This window comes from Haliotis rufescens, unplaced genomic scaffold (assembly GCF_023055435.1).
Source record: "Haliotis rufescens isolate VD_foot unplaced genomic scaffold, xgHalRufe1.0.p SCAF_19, whole genome shotgun sequence".
Lineage (NCBI taxonomy): Eukaryota > Metazoa > Mollusca > Gastropoda > Lepetellida > Haliotidae > Haliotis > Haliotis rufescens.
In genome coordinates this window covers 19,166,705-19,186,340 of record NW_025963879.1, presented here as the reverse complement: position 1 = coordinate 19,186,340, position 19,636 = coordinate 19,166,705, and the positions used below count along the sequence as shown (strand labels likewise).

The 19,636-nt window shown below is 39.4% G+C and overlaps 2 protein-coding genes across 3 annotated transcripts in view; both read right to left on the bottom strand.

Annotated features, from left to right (window-relative positions):
• The window catches only part of LOC124112213 (leucine-rich repeat and coiled-coil domain-containing protein 1-like), a 573,474-nt gene that overhangs the window by 427,280 nt on the left and 126,558 nt on the right, over positions 1 to 19,636 (bottom strand). The gene's annotated exons all lie outside the window — the stretch shown is intronic.
• On the bottom strand, positions 3,684 to 4,982 carry LOC125381664 (eggshell protein 1-like). The gene has a single exon (XM_048398968.1). The coding sequence runs from the start codon at positions 4,835 to 4,837 to the stop codon at positions 4,415 to 4,417; it is 423 nt and encodes a 140-aa protein (XP_048254925.1). The 5' UTR covers positions 4,838 to 4,982; the 3' UTR covers positions 3,684 to 4,414.

Below are 19,636 nucleotides of genomic sequence, written 5' to 3'. Positions count from 1 at the left end.
ATTGTGGACCTGGGTGCCGTTGAACAAAACAACATTAGCCGCAAGGTGGTCGTACCTCCCATGCCTTATCATAGACTTACGACAGTGATAGCATGAAGTTTCTTTTGTACAATGTCACCCTGGGCTCTGTTCTGCTTGGACCAGGGTTAGATTATGTCCCCAGGGCCCCGTTCCTCAAAGTGATCTTAGTACTAAGACGATAATAACTCTATGTTGTCACATAGACTAATAACAATCATAGCACAAAGACTGCTTTGTAGCATGGAGCCTTGGACTCTTGCTTCTTATCACTAGGTCAACCAAATTTGGATCAGTGGGTAAGACTATAAGGTTGATTGCATGTCATCTTATCCCAAAAGTGTAGGGAGTTGCTCCTTCCATTAATCATTGGTGTTTCTGACCAGGGAACAATTTAATAGACTGCTCTGATATAGCTATAGATTACTGTGGCAAAAAACAACAAACCAACCGATAGTCCTCCCCTGAATCCTCAAGAGGTCACAGCAAGTGAACAATGTGATTCTATCTGGCTGTCAGTCTATTATTAATGATGCATACAACTGCATGACAATCTCAGACAATGATATTATAATCAGCTGATGGGAAAGGTAAGTGACTGAAAGAACCAATCCTGTACGTCTTTCATCGAGCAGATTACGGAAATTGATACTATTTCTGGGAACAAGATAAAAGACACCACTGCTAACATCTTGTCTGCTGTAGCTGACAATCGCTTCCAGGGAACATTGACAGCATAACGCCAAAATCACACAACGGCGACTACAGCATCAACTGTCAATCTTTGTCATGCTTCAAGGTTCACATTCTAAATGTTCATTGTCATGTTCTGCTCAACTTTGGGTTGGGATATTCTGAGTGTCCAGTTGGGGGCTGAATTCAACTAGTTGCATGGAGATGTACATACATTTCCCTTCACAGAACAATGTTTAAGGGACTTTGAATCAGTGTCTGAAAATTATCACTAACAGGGAGACAAGCAAGGTGTGCTGGAGATCTAGCTTGCCCTGGAAACACCCACCATAAGGCAATCATGGGGTACTGGAGATCTAGTCTGCCTTGGAATCCCCACAAGGGAACAATCATGGGATAATGGAGATCTAGTCTGCCCTGGAATCCCCACAAGGAGACAAGCATGGGGTACTGGAGATCTAGTCGGCCCTGGAATCCCCACAAGGGGACAATCATGGGATAATGGAGATCTAGTCTGCCTTGGAATTCCTACAAGGAAACAAGCATGGGGTAATGGACATCTAGTCTGCCTTGGCATCCCCACAAGGGGACAATCATGGGGTTCTGGAGAATTTATCATGATACACTATATTTTAATGTTAATGAATTTGATTAAAAATCGAAAAGGAAAGAAATTTGCAAAAAATCCAACACTATCTTAGTTGTTGTCAAAAGTGTGCATACACGGCATCACCAATCCATGATTTGGCCAAGTAAATAAAGCGCTTCCTATTGGTCAGGGCCATCTTGTGTGTGATACAGATAATAAAAAACCGTTTGTGAAACAATTTGTATCAACACACAGTAAAGCTTATCACCTATTGTAGTTCATTGTAGTTAGACTCATACCTTTCAAAGCCACCAATACACTTACAGTTTCGGTGTGTGACCACCAAGGCTTTAACTGAGGATACTGCACAAATGACGGTGTTAGCATATTGGCCAAAATCAATCTAGATTATACAAAAGCAAGTCTTGTCTGCTCTATCAGCATCAGGAAAAAAAAGATTTAGAGGAGAAAATTGTATTGTGTAATAAATGAGTGAGTGAGTGAGTTGGGTTTAACGCCGCCTTTAACAGTATTCCAGTTATATCACAGCGTGTCAGCTTAATGTGGGAGGAAAGCCCAAAGTGATGCAGGTCTCAGACGTTTACCACTTCGGTGAAACCCACGAGCACGAGTGAAGAAATGTTTATGTACTTTTGACAAAAGCAACCAAAACTGACAAAATATTCTTACAAAATCAAAAATATCCTCAAAAGCCCACACAGCCTCTGAAATGGTAAAGAGGTCATAAATGTCAGTGGCTTGACAATCAGATATATGCTTTACAGTTAAAGCCTTGGCAGGAAAAACTACATAACTCTGATTCTAGAAAGCATATGTCCAATATTACAAGAAATCATTATATTAATAACATCCTGATGATCTCAAACTTAGAAAAGTGCAGGTGTTTTATACTGTACAGTGTTAGAAATTATGGGGTCCTGGAGTCCTTGAGGTTTGCTCCGATAGTACATGTATTTGAATCTAAGGACCCCCAAAATCTGTATCTTATAACACTGGGGCTATGACAAGGACCTCTGGACTTACATTCTTAATTTATTTCAAACATTGATATACTTGCACATAGGATACACTTCTACATGGAAATGCCACCACCACAATATAGTGCTTTTAATTCATACTAGAAATGGGAGGATGTTTCTGTCAGTGGTCTGAAGTCCCAAAGTTGTATTATATATTCAATAGTATTTACCAATTATCCCGAGTCAACTACAAAAGAAATGCTTGAACCGATACACTAAACCAGCCCACTGCAAAACAAACATATTTTTTAAATGTTTCTCTTTACTTGTAAGCAGCAGAATCTCTGCACTTGTACACAGCAAACATAATTCAAAATTACCATTCCGTTCTTAGTTTCAACCTAATCAGTTAATGCACTGTCACTGGATTGTCTGGTTAAGACTTGATTGTTTTAGGGCCACACCGATTTTCAGTGATCTATTCAGATAATTTTCACCCCTATTTTCCATTTTTCTTCCAGTGGAATCTGTTTCTGCAGATAATCGAGACAGATTATTCTCTGGCATCATCGCGTTATATTTATTTTTACAATGTCCAAAAACATTTTACATTTTACACAGTTCTATCTCTTATTTCAGTCCTTGCTCAATACTTGGATTAGATTTTCATCCTGAATTTGAAGATTGAGGAGACATGATTTGACAATCAGAGGTGTTTTGTCACAATCAAGTGGGAACGTTTCAAATGAATCATTTCGTAGGTTGTGCAAGATGTTGCAACAGAGAAGCGTTGGGCCTCCACGTTTGCTCAATAATCAATGGGATGCCAGGCCTTTACACAACTTGTCTGGTCACATACAGACACTTTCAGTCACATTTCCCTCAGTACACTACAACATCACCCAGTAATCAAGTAGCAGGGTAGCTCAGTGGTTAAAGTGTTTGTTTATCACATCTTATACACAGGTTTTATTCCTTTATTATCACCTTGGTTTTGGTGTTTTGGTGATAATCTTATAATATTACTCAAAGTAGCAAGAAACACTCAAAATCATACATGATTGAAAATATGCCAAAAAATAACAGAGATTTATGCCTTGAGGATGCCTTGTTAGAATAAGTCCCCAATACACTGTGCTTGTCTAGCCCGGAGGATGCCTTGTTAGAATAAGTCCCCAATACACGTACACTGTGCTTGTCTAGCCAAGAGGATGCCTTGTTAGAATAAGTCCCCAATACACTATGCTTGTCTAGCCCGGAGGATGCCTTGTTAGAATAAGTCCCCAATACACTGTGCTTCTCTAGCCCGGAGGATGCCTTGTTAGAATAAGTCCCCAATACACTGTGCTTCTCTAGCCCGGAGGATGCCTTGTTAGAATAAGTCCCCAATACACTGTGCTTGTCTAGCCTGGAGGATGCCTTGTTAGAATGAGTCCCCAATACACTGTGCTTCTCTAGCCCGGAGGATGCCTTGTTAGAATAAGTCCCCAATACACTGTGCTTGTCTAGCCCTGAGGATGCCTTGTTAGAATAAGTCCCCAATACACTGTGCTTCTCTAGCCCGGAGGATGCCTTGTTAGAATAAGTCCCCATTACACTGTGCCTGTCGTAAGATCAAACCAAAATGGGCAGGCTCTGTGACATTGTCAGTGGGTGAATGAACATGACATATTGACGTAGGGGTCGTGTTTGGGCTGGTGGTGGGATGGAATTCCCTTTACCTAATGCAAAAAAAATCTTCATACATAAGAACCAAATCCAACTTTCCCTTAATGAGCACACTATGATTAAACTTGCATTTTAAAAAGAAAAAAGTATGATGCAGTAGGTTTTCTAATCTGACAATCAGGAAGGCTCTATCAGTATTCAAGTGACATACACTTGGAAGTAAAAGGCCTCTTACAACACAGCCAACTGGGAATTGTTTCAGAGGATTCTGTAATCCGTCTTTTTGAAAAATCAATGAAGTGAACAGGACATGCTTGTACTTTATACTTTAATTGTGAGATTGAAATGCTTTCAGACATGATGTTGAATTCAAAGATTTCCATTTAGTGCAGGAATCTCCAGAAGACTCAAAAACAACATACATGGCTATAAATACCATAATCACCATTAGGGATCACTGTAAACGTTAATCCCCATGAACACTGCCATAAACATACTCACCATTAACATCACCATAAACAGAATCACCATGAACATCGCCATAAACAGAATCACCATGAACATCACCATAAACAGAATCACCATAAACAGAATCACCATGAACAGAATCACCATGAACATCACCATAAACAGAATCACCATAAACAGAATCACCATGAACATCACCATAAACATAATCACCATGAACATCACCATAAACAGAATCACCATGAACATCGCCATAAACAGAATCACCATGAACATCACCATAAACAGAATCACCATGAACATCGCCATAAACAGAATCACCATGAACATCACCATAAACAGAAACATCATGAACATCGCCATAAACAGAATCACCATGAACATCGCCAGACAAGCCATTGTCAACATCTATATCAGCCATCACCAACCATGAACTTAAGTCTTTCAACACCAGTCAACCAGAAGCTTGTACTGCTGTGACACTGAGTATCCTGAGATTCTGGGGTGATAGATGAAGCCTACATTTATCAGGGAATATTATCACATTGTAAAACATCTTCTTCTACTTAGAGGTTATTGTATGGCAGTTTCATATCATACCCCATATCAACCCGGGACCCCCATCTCAGCCCGAGACCCCCATATCAAACCGAGACCCTCATCTCAGCCCAAGGGTCAAAAGCCAGAAGCCTGATGTGGGGGTTGAGGGTGGATATGAGCTATGATATAAATACTGCCATATAATAACTTTTTTATCATATACCATAACATCAAACTGTAAACTGTATCTCTTTGCAAGTGAATGCAATACATTGTCACCTTGTTTGGAAGACATTGTCACGGGAAAGCTAGCTTAGCAGACACACTAAGGGACGTACCGGTAACTCCAAATGTATTACCCACGAGGGCAAACATATCAGGGTTCATAAAAAATCATATGTGCCCAAGGGTCATGAGGTCGGAATGACGTCACACAAGAAACAACGTCATAGCTGAAGATTGTTGACGTCATTTGACAAATTGTGGTTCCGCTGCTCTTGAGACTTGCCGTCCTAATTTGTCTCTGTATGTGGACATCTTCTTCGGTAATAAATAGAACATATATTCGTGTTCATGTCATACCATGTTTACGACACTTGTGCCTAAATTCCGGTTTTTAGACATAGTATAACATGAACACTCATATAATATCCTCTATATCTTACCAACTGTTGATATCGATCTACCATGGAAAATACATTGACAAGCCATATCAGCCCTGCAGGGGGGTAATACGAGACTGGTTATCACACCCCCTGTGATATGACCATCTTCATGTTGCCTATCATTGATAGGTATATGATAATACATGTCATACACCATTTAAAAGGTCTAATCCTAGCGTTAATAAATATGAAAGTTATGTTTATTTCATTGTTTCAATAATTGCATTTACAACTTAGTTAAGTTCATTTTATAAAAAATGTAAACTAACACATTCATAACATCCAGATTAAGTGACAACGATGTGAAAAATATGACAATTTTTGGCAATTTTATGATTTCAGAATATCCACTTACCTATTTTTTTATATTTTCATTGTTTACATAATCAGAACATTACTTCCAAAAGAATTTTACATTTGATCTGTCATCACCCATTTCCTGATAACCTGAAAATACCTCCATTTTGAAGCATTTTTATGAACAACATGTGTGTCGATTTGTTCGCTGTTTGGGATCATTAGAAAGCTATTGACTTCAATTGACCTCCCTGGAGTATTTATATAGCTGTAATTTTGGATAGATATTGGTTACTAATGATGCTTTCTGGCCGAAATCTGCTATAAGGATTGCAATTGGTCAAATTCAAGCACACACCTGAGGCAGCCAATCAAATTACAGCAATGGATACTGTTCTCCTGCATGATGAATTTCAGATTTAGAAGAGAGGTTAAATTGTGTTATTCTGAATGTTTTCAGCAGGAAATCACGACCTATATTAAAAAAACGGAACTTCATGAACATATCATGCTAGGTTACGAGCGGTGACAAAGTTTTCTCCTGCAAATATTTGGGCACTAAATATTGTGTCTGCAAGGCGACGAATGCCATGAAGTCATTTGACTTACATGACACGCGATCCCACGAAAAGATGGAAATAAGAACCTAGATGAAAGTTTGAAAACTTTTATATAAACTTTTGTTGATTTTATTTATTGCTTTATTTAAGTTTTTAAAGATTTGCTTGAGATGTCTTTATCTTGCTCTTTGACATGTTCAATATGGACCTGTTGTTGAAGCACGTGTCCGAGAATTATTTCGTTCAATAACAGGAAATAGTGAATATATTTTTAATCTTTCGATAAATCATGATAACTTGAAATGAAATACATATTTCACACTGTACAAAGTGACAGATTTAATAAATGAATGATATGACAGGTAGGTTCATTTAATTGTATACTATTTTGATGTGGTTATGGCTAGACAGTCTACTGGCCTGCGGTACCTGGAGGACTCATGACTCCTTGGCCGGTGTCGCAAACTGTGGTGTTAAACATCCCCCTCAACATCAACAACATCACAATCTATGAAACATTCAAAGTTTAATGTGATTGCAGCCAAAATACAGGATTTTGCAATGACGTAATAGAGGTAGAGGATTCATAAGAATTATCAACATCAACATCAACATCAACACCAGAACCAATATCACCATACTCCATGGTAGGTTGTTAAAAGCAACCAAACTCAATTACTCACTCATCAATAAGTCAGATGTGATTCACTGTGAAAACACAGATATTTTAATTTTCGTAACAGACCACAATACAATTCCCAAAGGTCATCAAGTCGTAATACTGACCAGGGCAACATGCCACAAAGCTATCTCAGCCCTTCAACTGTTGTAAGTCACTGTTAAATAATGGAGATTACTATTTTCTTAGCAAGGGAGATAGTTGTATGGGTATGCAACTTCTTTATTACAATCAATGTGATGTTTCGGTGTAGATACTAACACTGTTTTATATCCATTGAACTATCTTCCTTGTTCATCATGCCAACATCTAAATGCCACTAAAAGAAGTTACTTTCTTAGCGTTAAGATCGCTCTGTGGACCAGGGTCCTGGGCCCCATTCCACATAGCAATCTTAGCGCTACGACTGTCATAAGTCTATGTTAAAGTATGGGAGTTACAATCACCTTAGCGCTAAGATCTCTTTGTGGAACAGGGCCCTGAAGTACAGAAATATACCAAACATATATACTGAACAAAAAAGGTTAAGGATCTTGAATATTATTGGGGATGTTTTTTATGAGATTGTGTGCTCAGTCTTCATTACACAAAAATATTGCAAAAATATTCATGATCCCTAAATTTTTTGCTCGGCAAATAACATTAATATCTGTACAAAACAACAACATAATGCGTTCTTATTACAACTGTTCGGTCCATTTCTACGCTAACCACATTTGATCCAGCTCTAATGGTTACTTTGAGAATGGTCCTCTGCAGATTTAACGGGTGCCAAAGGTACATGGCTACTTAACATACACTCTCAAGATGAAAAGCAAGAATGAAAACACATCCGTTGTCCGCTATGGACACACACAATCCTTCCCCACTACCGAGGTATTATGTTGACATAACTTTCATACCATCATCAATTAAACCTGCACAGGAGATATTAATTGTGGTGGCGGGGAAAAAACAGGAAAATCCTGTCTGAGAATTCCATACCAGGATGACAACTCTAAGAGAGGCATCGATAACATCAAGTCGGGGGGAATTAGTGGTGTGATCCTGGCATAGTGTTTAGCCCTTTGACAAATAACCTGTTCAATTTGGGGAAACGCAGGAACAAACACATCAAACCGCCAAACCTGTGCATGTCAGCTCATTATATCGTTGTGAAAATACAAAAAGACAGAATCAATCAGCGAGAACTCGTCATATTCCTGTATCCTACCATAAACAAACAAGGGCAATAATTTAGGAGATGATTTTCTGATGCAAAGTCAACTTTTCAGGAAAGATGTAAAACTGGTCTGATGGTGGTATTAAAAAGAGCTGCAGTATCTAGATGTCTGCATCAATATTTATCGTCCCAGAAAACACTGAAGGTTGATGACAAAGAAGGAATCATGGGTTGTTCAGCCATCAAAGATCTGCTTAAAGATTTACTTGTTCAGGGGTTGAAAAATCTGTTAATGTTCTGTAAGTTGTTGGCTCAAGGTAATTTGTAAGTTACATGCAAGTTACAACAGTGAGTGAGTGAGTGAGTGAGTGAGGGCGCGTGCGTGCGTGCGTGCATGCGTGCGTGCATGCGTGCGTGCGTGCGTGAGTGAGTGAGCATCACAGTCAGCAATATTCCCTCTGTATCATAGAGGTTGAGTCTGGACCAGACAAACCAGTGGATGATATTATGAGCCTCACACATCATAGGTATACATGATGATATTTTTTCAACCAAGTCAATAACCAAGATCCATTCCAGTCTAATTCCAGCACCAATTCAAGCCCAGAATACCACAAAGGATTGAAGAAAGAAAGAAACATCAATATGTCATGATCAGACAAACCCAACATGCCAACATCAATCATGGGTTTATATTTTAGATATAAAACTAACCAGTAATTCACTTAAAACATGTTTCATAAGTCATGCTGTGTTTTGTGGAGCAGTGACTCCTGACTGACATCTACATGAACAAAGATCATAGGGTGAATCTGGGATTCAAACCCATGATAAGCAGATCCTGGAACTGCTAAGGGGCATAACTCTGCAAAGTGTAGTGTATTGTTTCCGAACACAGTGCCACATACTTCCCCTCTATTATGCTCAGCTAATGGCATAATTAGAGAAATCTAGACTGCTTGTTACGAGTAAATGAGGATTATATGTCCGAAGCAGCATTGTCAATCCTGTGCCTTTAGTTGACCACTTTGCAGCCACCAGCAAATGTAATTATTATCATCATGTATGACCTATCAAAAGGTATCACAGTCAGACCCACACATGATCTTCATGTGTCTACCAAGAAACAAAGAAGCCATCATTCTGACAACACATGTACTCGTGGGTTTCACCGAAGTGGTAAACGTCTGAGACCTGCATCACTTTGGGCTTTCCTCCCACATTAAGCTGACATGCCGCGATATAACTGGAATACTGTTAAAAGCGGCCTTAAACCAACTCACTCACTCACTCATTCTGACAACCTTTTGGCACCATGTCAGAACCACTGAACTGCTAACAAAGACTTACTCTAAATTCGATTAAATCAATATCAGATATTTACTCAGCAAACATTTTTTTAACAGATCAATTGAATTACTTGTTTTATGTTTGTTTACCCGAAGGCAGAAGGGCAAACTGACAAATAAAATAATAAAATGCATTTCTGCCTATCACCATATTTCTTTCACACTCATCTTCCGTGTTTTATGTAAGGGAGAAAAATGACTCAAACGTGACAGTCTAACCAGAAAACAAGTTAAATGGAATCTGTGCTTTGCTAGTAATTAGGCAACAAACATACATTTCTGTATTTTGCCTCATGTCATGAAATTGTATATCCCAGCAAAACAATGAGTCACGATAAATGTATTTATAACTGAAAATAGCAGTTGGAATGACATGTGGTTGGGCGAAAGTTAAAGAGATAGTCCAATAATGATCTCTTTCCTTTTTTACTTGCTAACAGGAAGTGGGGATAAACAAGATTCCAATTACGTGTGTTCAAAACACCTGAAAATTATTTCATTTTAATCATAGCTCCACAAAAATTGCTCACAGCCAATAAGACCACTATTCAAGCCAACCAGATATTAGTTGAGTTTAAATCTGAGGTAAAAATGGTTTTCATGCAAGTATGCACAATAGGCACATTGATTTAGTAGAGGGGATTCATGAGGTTGTATACTCCCCAGGGAGCTGAGAATAAAATTTGAGTGCACACTGATCAATTGACTGGGGTAATAATGGTGTGCTTTGAGCAAGGAAAAAGTGCAAAATAAACTATTTTTATGGTGAGGCTCATCATCAGCTCAGGGCCGTTGCCCTTCCACTATACGCAGCCCAGACAGCGAAAGGGACTTCTCCCAGGAAGCCAGTATCATAGAACCCACCCAGAACTTTTCGAGAGAATGTAAACACTCTCCAACACTACAGCCTTCTGCATTTCCCAGAGTGTCAGAAGGGATGTATTCCTGGTAGCAAACCCGGCTACTCTCCCAATGTCAGTCAACAGATAAGGAGGTACCAAACCTAAGGCGCCGAGAACAATGGGGAGTCGGACAACTTGGTACTTGGGATGCAAGGGTGATATTTTGAAGCGAGGTCCGCATATTTGCCATGTTTTTGCTCAATCTTGTCAATCACATTAGTGTCAAAAGGGACAGAAAATTCAATGATATAAGAGATTTCATTGGATTTATTAAAAAGGACAAGATCAGGTTTGTTGGCCTGGATACTCCTGAGGCTGTAAACGAGCCTTTTCCAAAGAATTTTGTATTTATCATTTTCCATGACGCCCTCTACATATTCCGGGTGGTACCATGGGTGGACCTCTGTGTCAAAACCACAAGCACGGCGAAGACGGTAATAAAAGGATCAAGCTACACCATCATGTCGCTTAAGATACTGTGTTTATGCCAAAGCTGGGAATCCACTGACAATGTGTTGGACAGTCTCATTAAATTCACTGCATAATCTACATTTCATATTTACATTTTGATGGTTTCAGGTGGGAAGTGGCTGTTCCTGAGCAGCAAACAGAAAGCCTTCTGTTTCACTTATCAGGCCAGCCAACTTCATCCAAGACAAGGACTCTGCAGGGTTGCTGTCTTCTCAACACACTGCAATAAACTTGATGCAGTGGTTCTTCAGATAACCTCTCCTTGAAAAACTGAGTCTGGGCCGATTTGATATGGGACTTCGCTTGGTTGACACTTATTTCACTCCAGCAGTACAGAACCATCAACAAAAAGAACACTGTCACTGAGATTATATCCCACATCCTAAATGGCTCGTTTAAGAAAACTGTGGAATACCTTGTATTTATCAGGAGTCTACACATGGTTCACAAGAGGATCATCAGACAAATAAATGTGTGCAAAAGTGCACAATACAATTATTATTATTATTATTATTATTTACAGATTAAAATAAAAAATGCAGCAAAGAGGGTTTGGGTTATCTATTATTATTATTATTATTATTATTATTGTTATTACTAAAACTATTAACTGAAATCCTGAGCAACAATTCCTGCTATTGGGGTGGGATGATTTTCAATCCGTCGAGGCTGACCATCGTTCTCATTGAAGTTGGATCTTATGGATGGTTCTGAGGATGTATTCTCTCAAAGGACAGATGGTTCAATAGCGAAATTCATTTATAAAGTGATAAATTTCACCTTTTTCTGTATTACAACAGTTCAGTCGAGATCTGCTTCAAAAAGATTGGCGAACCCTGAGTTGCCACTCACAGACCTCATGGTGTTTTCCAGCTGACAAAGTCAATAGTCATCATGTGGCAGGTCAATAGTAATTATGTGACAAATCAATGTGCTAGGTCAGTGTCAATCACATGATTTGAGGAAACCTTTATGGGTCAATTTTCAAATGTTAGGAAAGCATTGAAATGTATTGTTTTGTCACATGATATTGAATGACCAATGAAATTCAAAGATTATTAAAGAGGGCTATACCTAAGAAATCAAATACTTAAATTGTACTTTACTGTCTTAATTTTAATACACTTTTTCCTTCTACATAATAGGAGGTGGGGTGAGGTGGGGTAGAATTTAAAGAATTCACTTGAATATTCTATCAGCAGTGTAAAACCAAACTCACTCACTCACTCACTCCTAAAACATACAGGGAACATCATATTTTCCTTGCCTTGAAACTGAAAGGGCTTCATAACTTCACAAGTGTCTCGGATCAGATCTACAATGTTAATATCAGCACTTGTGTCATCATGTTTCAAGCAATGAGGTGTAAAGTTCTGCATCTGCAGTCTACATCATATTGATTAGTGCTGTATTTGTTTCCCAGACGGCTACGTGGAAAGGTGTGTATTTCCCATGTCACAATGTGCAAAAAGGTCTACACCAGACACGATAAACACACATCCTTCATGGTTTTTTTTAACACATTTGTATTATTTCACAGCGACACTTTAAAAAATGTTTGGAACGGAAAGCTTCCAAAGCATGTGCCTGTTTCCTATCTCTAATCTTCGTGTTTTCCCATGCTGAATATTCAACCACTCTGTGTCAGACTGCATGTGTATTCCAAACTCCAGACAATACAAGGCCAGGCTTTTATTTCATTGCTTCCCTATTTATATCATCTTCCAGAGGCAAGGGAATTAACTGACTATAAGTCCAGTTTTACCCTTGCCAAACTAGGCATAATTTCATAAAATGTTAATGCTGTCAGAACCAAAGACTGGCTTGAGCCATTTGACCACATTTTGTTGTAATCTTTCTTACAATGATAGCGAGTAATAATAGAATTGCCAGTACCTCCTCAAAACTTCGAATTATAAATTATGTACCTGATCTCTTGCCAAGGTCTCCAGACATGCACCATTCATTTATTTAAGAATTGACTTATGGAAGTATAAACATAAAACCCGTTGTGCAAACTGTAAACCTGTGTAGCCGATTTTTGCAAAATGTGCAGACCGATTTTTACATTAATATCTCCATTAACACAAAAAAAATTGTGCTCATAAATAAATATGGTCAACAATGATTACTTCACAAACTTCTTATTTAATGATTACCACATGCAAAATCAGTGACATCATTCTGCGCAATAATGCAACACAGGCCCCGCTCATGCTATTATCAGCCAATCAGGAAACAGTAGTTTCAGTTTACGGAAACATAAACGCAAAAAAATATTGCTTGGTTAGCATATAAAATGACACGGAAGCGCTTGCAATTTATTTATTCACTCATGTCAGATGACAGTTGATCCATAATTTCTCATTTCTCATTCTCCACACACTATTATTGTCCTTGGAAATATTGGAAATGATGACAATGTTTTTGGTTGGTTGGTTTGTTGTTTAACGCCGCACTCAGCAATATTCCAGCTATATGAAAGCGGTATGTAAATAATCGAGTCTGGACCAGACAATCCAGTGATTAATATCATGAGCATCGATCCACACAGTTTGGATCGATGACATGCATCAACCAAGTCAGCGAGCCTCACCACCCGATCCCGTTAGTCGCCTTTTACGACAAGCGTAGTCACCTTTTAAGGCAAGCATGGGTTGCCGAAGACCTATTCTATCCCGGAATCTTCACGGGTCGACAATGTTTTTGAATGTAGTGGACACAAATTGATTCTTAATTGCCAGATGTATCTGAAATGATCACATAAATTCATGTAGATTTCTGAGACAATGTTTCAATGAATGATGTATTAATAAATTGTAATAAATATTGATTCGTCTGGTTTGATAATTTCAGAACAGTAGATAAAACTTTCACCTCTTTCACTCGTCTCAGTGTACAAGGACACATACACAAAACACCTGTGAAGATCCGGGGTAGAATAGGTCCTCAGCTACCCATGTAAAAGGCGACTATGCTTGTCGTCAGAGGCGTCAGGTCACTGACTTGGTTGATGCATGTCATCGTTCCCAACTGCATGGATCGATGCTCATGATGTCAATCACTGGATTGTCTGGTCCAGACTCAATTATTTACAGACTGCCGTCACATAGCTAGAATATTGCTGGGTGCGGCGTTAAACAACAAACAAACATACACAAAATAGACAAATATATATTAGTTACAGAATTAAAGAGTCACTTTCAAAATATTGCAGCACAAGGATTCCATCGTAACAGTGGAAGCAGTTTTGGTCCTTGTGCTGCCATAAACAAACATGTATTCTATTGCATAGTTGACATACATAGAGGGGTCGTTCAGAAAACAAAAGATAAAAACGTAGTATTCAACTTCCAAGAGAGACCGCCTCCGTGGTCTAGTGGTAGAGCGTCCGCCCGGAGAGCGGAAGGTCCGGGGTTCGATCCCCGGCCGCGTCATACCAAAAGACGTTTAAAGATGATACTTGTTGTTACCCTGTCTGGCACTCGGCATTAAGGGGCTAAAACAAGGACTGGTCGGCTCGGAGTCAGTATACTGTGTCTGAGTGGGGTATACATGTTAAATCGGGCATGGTATCTCAGTGGGCTAGCACTATAAATCGGCATCAGTCCGGACTAGTACATGCAGCCACACAAACACACACACGTACATGCACGTCGCTATATAAGTGCAATCTTGGAGGTGACGTTAAACCCCATTTCACCTCACCTCAACTTCCAAGAGTGCAGCTTTACACCCACACTGGCTGTTCCTTGTCATGTATTGCACATGCTTGGGCTCAACCTTTCTTTGATGTCAGACATGTGTTTTTCCATTACCTTCAATCTTCACTTTCCATTTTTCCAGGTTCATACAGACTCAAACCTATTGATGCTTGTATGTATACGTTTATTTTGACAATCTAGATACCTAGGTGACCCTTCAGTACTTCAGCACTGAGTTTTCTTACTTTCCTAATGAGTATTACTACATATACTTGAGGGACAGTGGGGTGGCCTAGTGGTTAAAGCGTTCACTCGTCACGCCAAAGACCCAGGTTCGATTCCCCACATGGGTATGTGTGAAGCCCATTTCTCGGGTCCCCCACCATGATGTTGCTGGAACAATGCTAAAAGTGCTCAAAACATATAATTCTCTATAACTGCAAGTCTGAGAAGTGAGTGTGAATGTTGTTTAGTGCCACACTCAGCAATATTCAAGCTTTATGAAGACAGTATGTAAATATTCAAACCAGTGGTTGATATTATGAGCAACATTCCATGCCATCAGGGTATGATGACATGCAATCAACCACTTCAAGTCTGACCACCTATTTCATTTATATAATGCCTTTTTCTACAAGCATTTCAACAAAGCATCTAGGGCTGGGACAAGTCCAAATTTACTACCCTGGTTGGTACCACCACCCCCCCCCCCCCCCCCCTCACCATTACCCGACCCTACCCGGGTACCCAATGTTGGTCTCAAGACATACAAAAAGATACATGTATTAAACAATTTGGGCATGCATACGCTGATGTTGAAATAAGTTTTATCTTTATTCAACCACATGAAAAGTCTGAAGGAATGGGTGCATAGTCAGAAAGAAATGCGAACATGAGTGACTTGTAGAGTAAGCATAGAGTTCTAGATAATTTTTGTCATTAACCAATATATCGTGTGACTTACCATGGGTCCAGGTAGTCCTGTGGGTACCCGGGTCCAACTCAGTACCAACCCGACCCGAGTACCCGAGTTACCCATCCCAGCCCTAGTATTCCACTGTTGTCCTGTGGGTACCCGGTCTTGCTGAGTACCCACCCGACCCGAGTACCCGAGTTATCCGTCCCAGCCCTAGTATTCCACTGTCGTCCTGTGGGTACCCGGTCTTGCTGAGTACCCACCCGACCCGAGTATCCGAGTTACCCGTCCCAGCACTAGTATTCCACTGTCGTCCTGTGGGTACCCGAGTCCTGCTGAGTACCCATCCGACCGGGGTACCCGAGTTACCCGTCCCAGCCCTAACAGACTCCCCACATCAAAGATTTGTGTTTCTATTTATCGGTTGTCACATACTGCAGAAACTATTGTTTCTTTGGTGTTAGTTAGAATAGTACTCAGAAGTGTACACAACTCCAGAATTGGCATGCAAGAGACATCAATGGAAAACATCTTTACCCCATTTGTTTTCAGAAGAAAGGCACAAAGGTAATTTTTTTTGTCAAGATATTTTTAATGGCTATTTAACTGAACATAAAAGTTTTTTACACAACAACCTGCATGGATGCAGATTTAAAACTTCATCAGTAGAATTTGAACACAAAATCAGTTTTTAATAGGAGCATGTTTAATCATCATTTTACCACTCTTAACAATGCTGATGAAATGGGTGACGAGTTGACCAGGTATTGTTAGTTATACAACAGCAATAGCAATATGCTTGTGGTAATTAGAATTTTTAATATATGTGGTAAGGCTGCAACTAAAATAACACAATATTTGAATATATTATTCCTGATAAAATAATAGTTTAAATACAATTCTTCCGATCATTGATTTAAAAATCTTAAAAATAATATTGGGTAACTTTTAACTGAATCACAGGTAGATTGGGAGAAAATATGTTGTTTCCGGCTGAGTTTACGAGACAAAGTCACATTGTAAGCTTAATCTCTTCATGTAAAACAATGCCTAGCAGAACAAGAAATACAATTTCAATAGTAAATCATCATGTCTACTGATATTTTATCTCAATTTTTTATCAACCAAGTTTGTTATACCTGTTTCTTCACCTGAATTGAATGAAAGAATACTGTGTGTTTTTACTGACCATAAAACATGCTAAATCTTTTTTTACACTATGAATCATAAACAACTACTAAATTCTGATCTTTTTTTCAAACCCTGAAACGAGCAGCGGAGATCATGTTAGGTAGGCAGAGCAAGCATATACTGTTGTTGTGTTGGTCATCTACCCCCTACGACTCCACTGCGGTCAAACCTCTGATCGTCTTTAACATTCATCAATTATTTGGACCCTCAAGGTAGTGTTGTAGCTAGGATCACTTTAGTGTAATACAGGTGTATTACCATTGTGCCAGTTGTGTTTTCAGTTGTCCCAGGGTTCAACAAGTATTCTGGCGAAGGCAAGAACACATAATTCAGGATCAGTAATTTTAAATTGAGTCCAACAGGAAGAGTGAGTGAGTGAGTGAGTGAGTGAGTGAGTGAGTGAGTGAGTGAGTGAGTGAGTGAGTGAGTGAGTGAGTGAGTGAGTGAGTGAGTATTGTTTTACATAGCTTTTAGCAATATTCCAGCAATATCTCGGCGGGGAACACCAGAAATGGGCTTCACACATTGTACCCATGTCGGCAATCGAACCCGGCTAACAGCTAACGTACAACAATCATGTTATTGGAGATTTATTCTATTCTATGTCACAATAAAAAGAAGTGAAAGAAAAGTGAAGCTGTATTGTTGTCAAGAAACTTCCCTCTCCACAGGTCCTGTTGGCTCCAAGAAAATTAATATTTGTCAAAAACGGTAATCAAATTGTAGATGCTATGAAATTACATACACAACCATTCTACAATTTCAATCCTTGATATATCAAATAATTCCTCGGGCACCATCTCATTTTCTTTCTCATAATGTTTGAAAAAAAAAATCATTAATGTATCCTAACACAGGAAATAGACTTGGAAGTTTAATTTTCACTTTCATTTGCTTTGACCATTTACCAATTGTCTTATGGGTATGATGACGACCCATCTGTGCTGTGCTGCCACCAGTACTCTATCACATGCCCAGCGTATTTTACATCTGCATGTACGTCTGCTCCCACGTCTGCCCACAAGTCCTCCTCTCTCAAGTTTACCACTGCTACAAGTACCTTGGCTGGACTACCCAGAGTAGCTGGCGAGCTATGCCAGTGTTATATGGAGAGTTGCTGAATAGCCCTGCTAGACATATCGAATCACTGATGACATTCGCTTCTCGGCTGCTCCCTCCAACACTCGATTACTCTCTGATTGGTCATTACTGACATAACAGGGGAACACCTCTGTATTTTGTTGGCATTCATTGACTTGTATTAGGACATAAAAAGGAAGTCTGTCCCGTGACAGCCCGTCAGGAAACATCTATTTGTACGCTGTTGACATGGAGCAATCAGAAATGAAATGCTCCTCAAACAAAATTGAATTCAAGATGGGTATGCTTCATCTGAAGTTCTTTGTGAAATGTGGTGGAAAATATTCACAGTTGACAAGTTCTTTAACTTAGTTTCCCTACACCGGTAGCACAAAGCCATCTGGTTGTTTAAATGTCCGTCAAAGGCTGAGGCTTAAAAATCAATGCATCTCGGAGAGCTCCGTGTGCAGTAAGCTCGACAGTGAAGCCTAACACTACTTGTGTTCAGAGGGACCAACGTAACACAAACTTCAATTTCCTACAAGGCTTCAGGCTTTACTTACAATTATAATGAAAGCAGACAGAAGACTTTGTGATGATCGGAAATGAGAGACAAATACTTAACTTAATGCGGAGACCAATGGACTCTCTCCTTCATATAAGTAATTTACAAACTTGTTCAAAGTCTGCCAGACATATTTCACCAAGCCCTTGGAGACAAAATCTTGGTTAGTCAAGTGCAGTGTTTTGTTGAAGCAGTCACATTTCACAAGATTCCTGGAAATTTGTGTTTAATAATGGGTATCTTACAACCTGTTATCTTGGGAATACAATCTTCAAGTCTGGCTGTGCACCAGGTAAGACATGACATTTCGAGGAAGATCTGAGAGGATTGATGTCATCAGTGAAAGTTCAGCAACTGTTTGTTATCACCGACTTTCCACGATGGTGTTAGCAAACACAGAGGTACCTGATCCTCTCAGAAGTTAAAAAACATAATTGGGAACCTCTCCGAGGGACTTGACTAATCATGACTGCTAATACTACTTTGCCGACAACTGATATCCTGAAGCACTGTTCCAACATGTACAACACTTCCCACTGTCCCAACGTGTCCCAAACGAGGGGGTATTCAGAATCACTACAAGCCATACTGGACATGTGGTATTACGTTCATGGACTTGGAGGAACAGGAATTGCACTTTTTGGATTACTGGGAAATACAATATGCATTTTTGTGCTTTCTAACAAAAGAATGCGCTCCTCTACTGCGTTGTTTCTCATTTTCTTGGCTGTTTGTGACAACTTGATGCTGTTGTTTGTCATAATGCTTCAGACGTTTCCAATAATCTGCCAACACAATGACGTTTTTCACAGTTATATCTACATTCGAGAATCAGCCTACCAGGTGTTTTACCCTATTGTTCACATCTCCCATACTGGGACCATATATACCACAATTGTCGTTATCGCGGAAAGATTTGTGGCCATTGTTAAACCACTAAAAGCAACAGCAATCTGCACCCGATCTCGCGCATGGAAAATTATCTTTGTGATATTTGTCTGGTCTATCCTCTACAACATTCCACGCTGTCTTGACAACACTTTACGAGCAATTCCTGATCCCGTCACCAACAAAACAACGTACGTAACAGAAAACTCACAATTTGGACAGAGTAGTTTCTACAATTCTGTGTACCTAGT

Coding starts and splice junctions, on each gene's coding strand:
- LOC125381664 (XM_048398968.1), bottom strand. CDS start 4,837: ATGGCTGATATAGATGTTGACAATGGCTTGTCTGGCGATGTTCATGGT.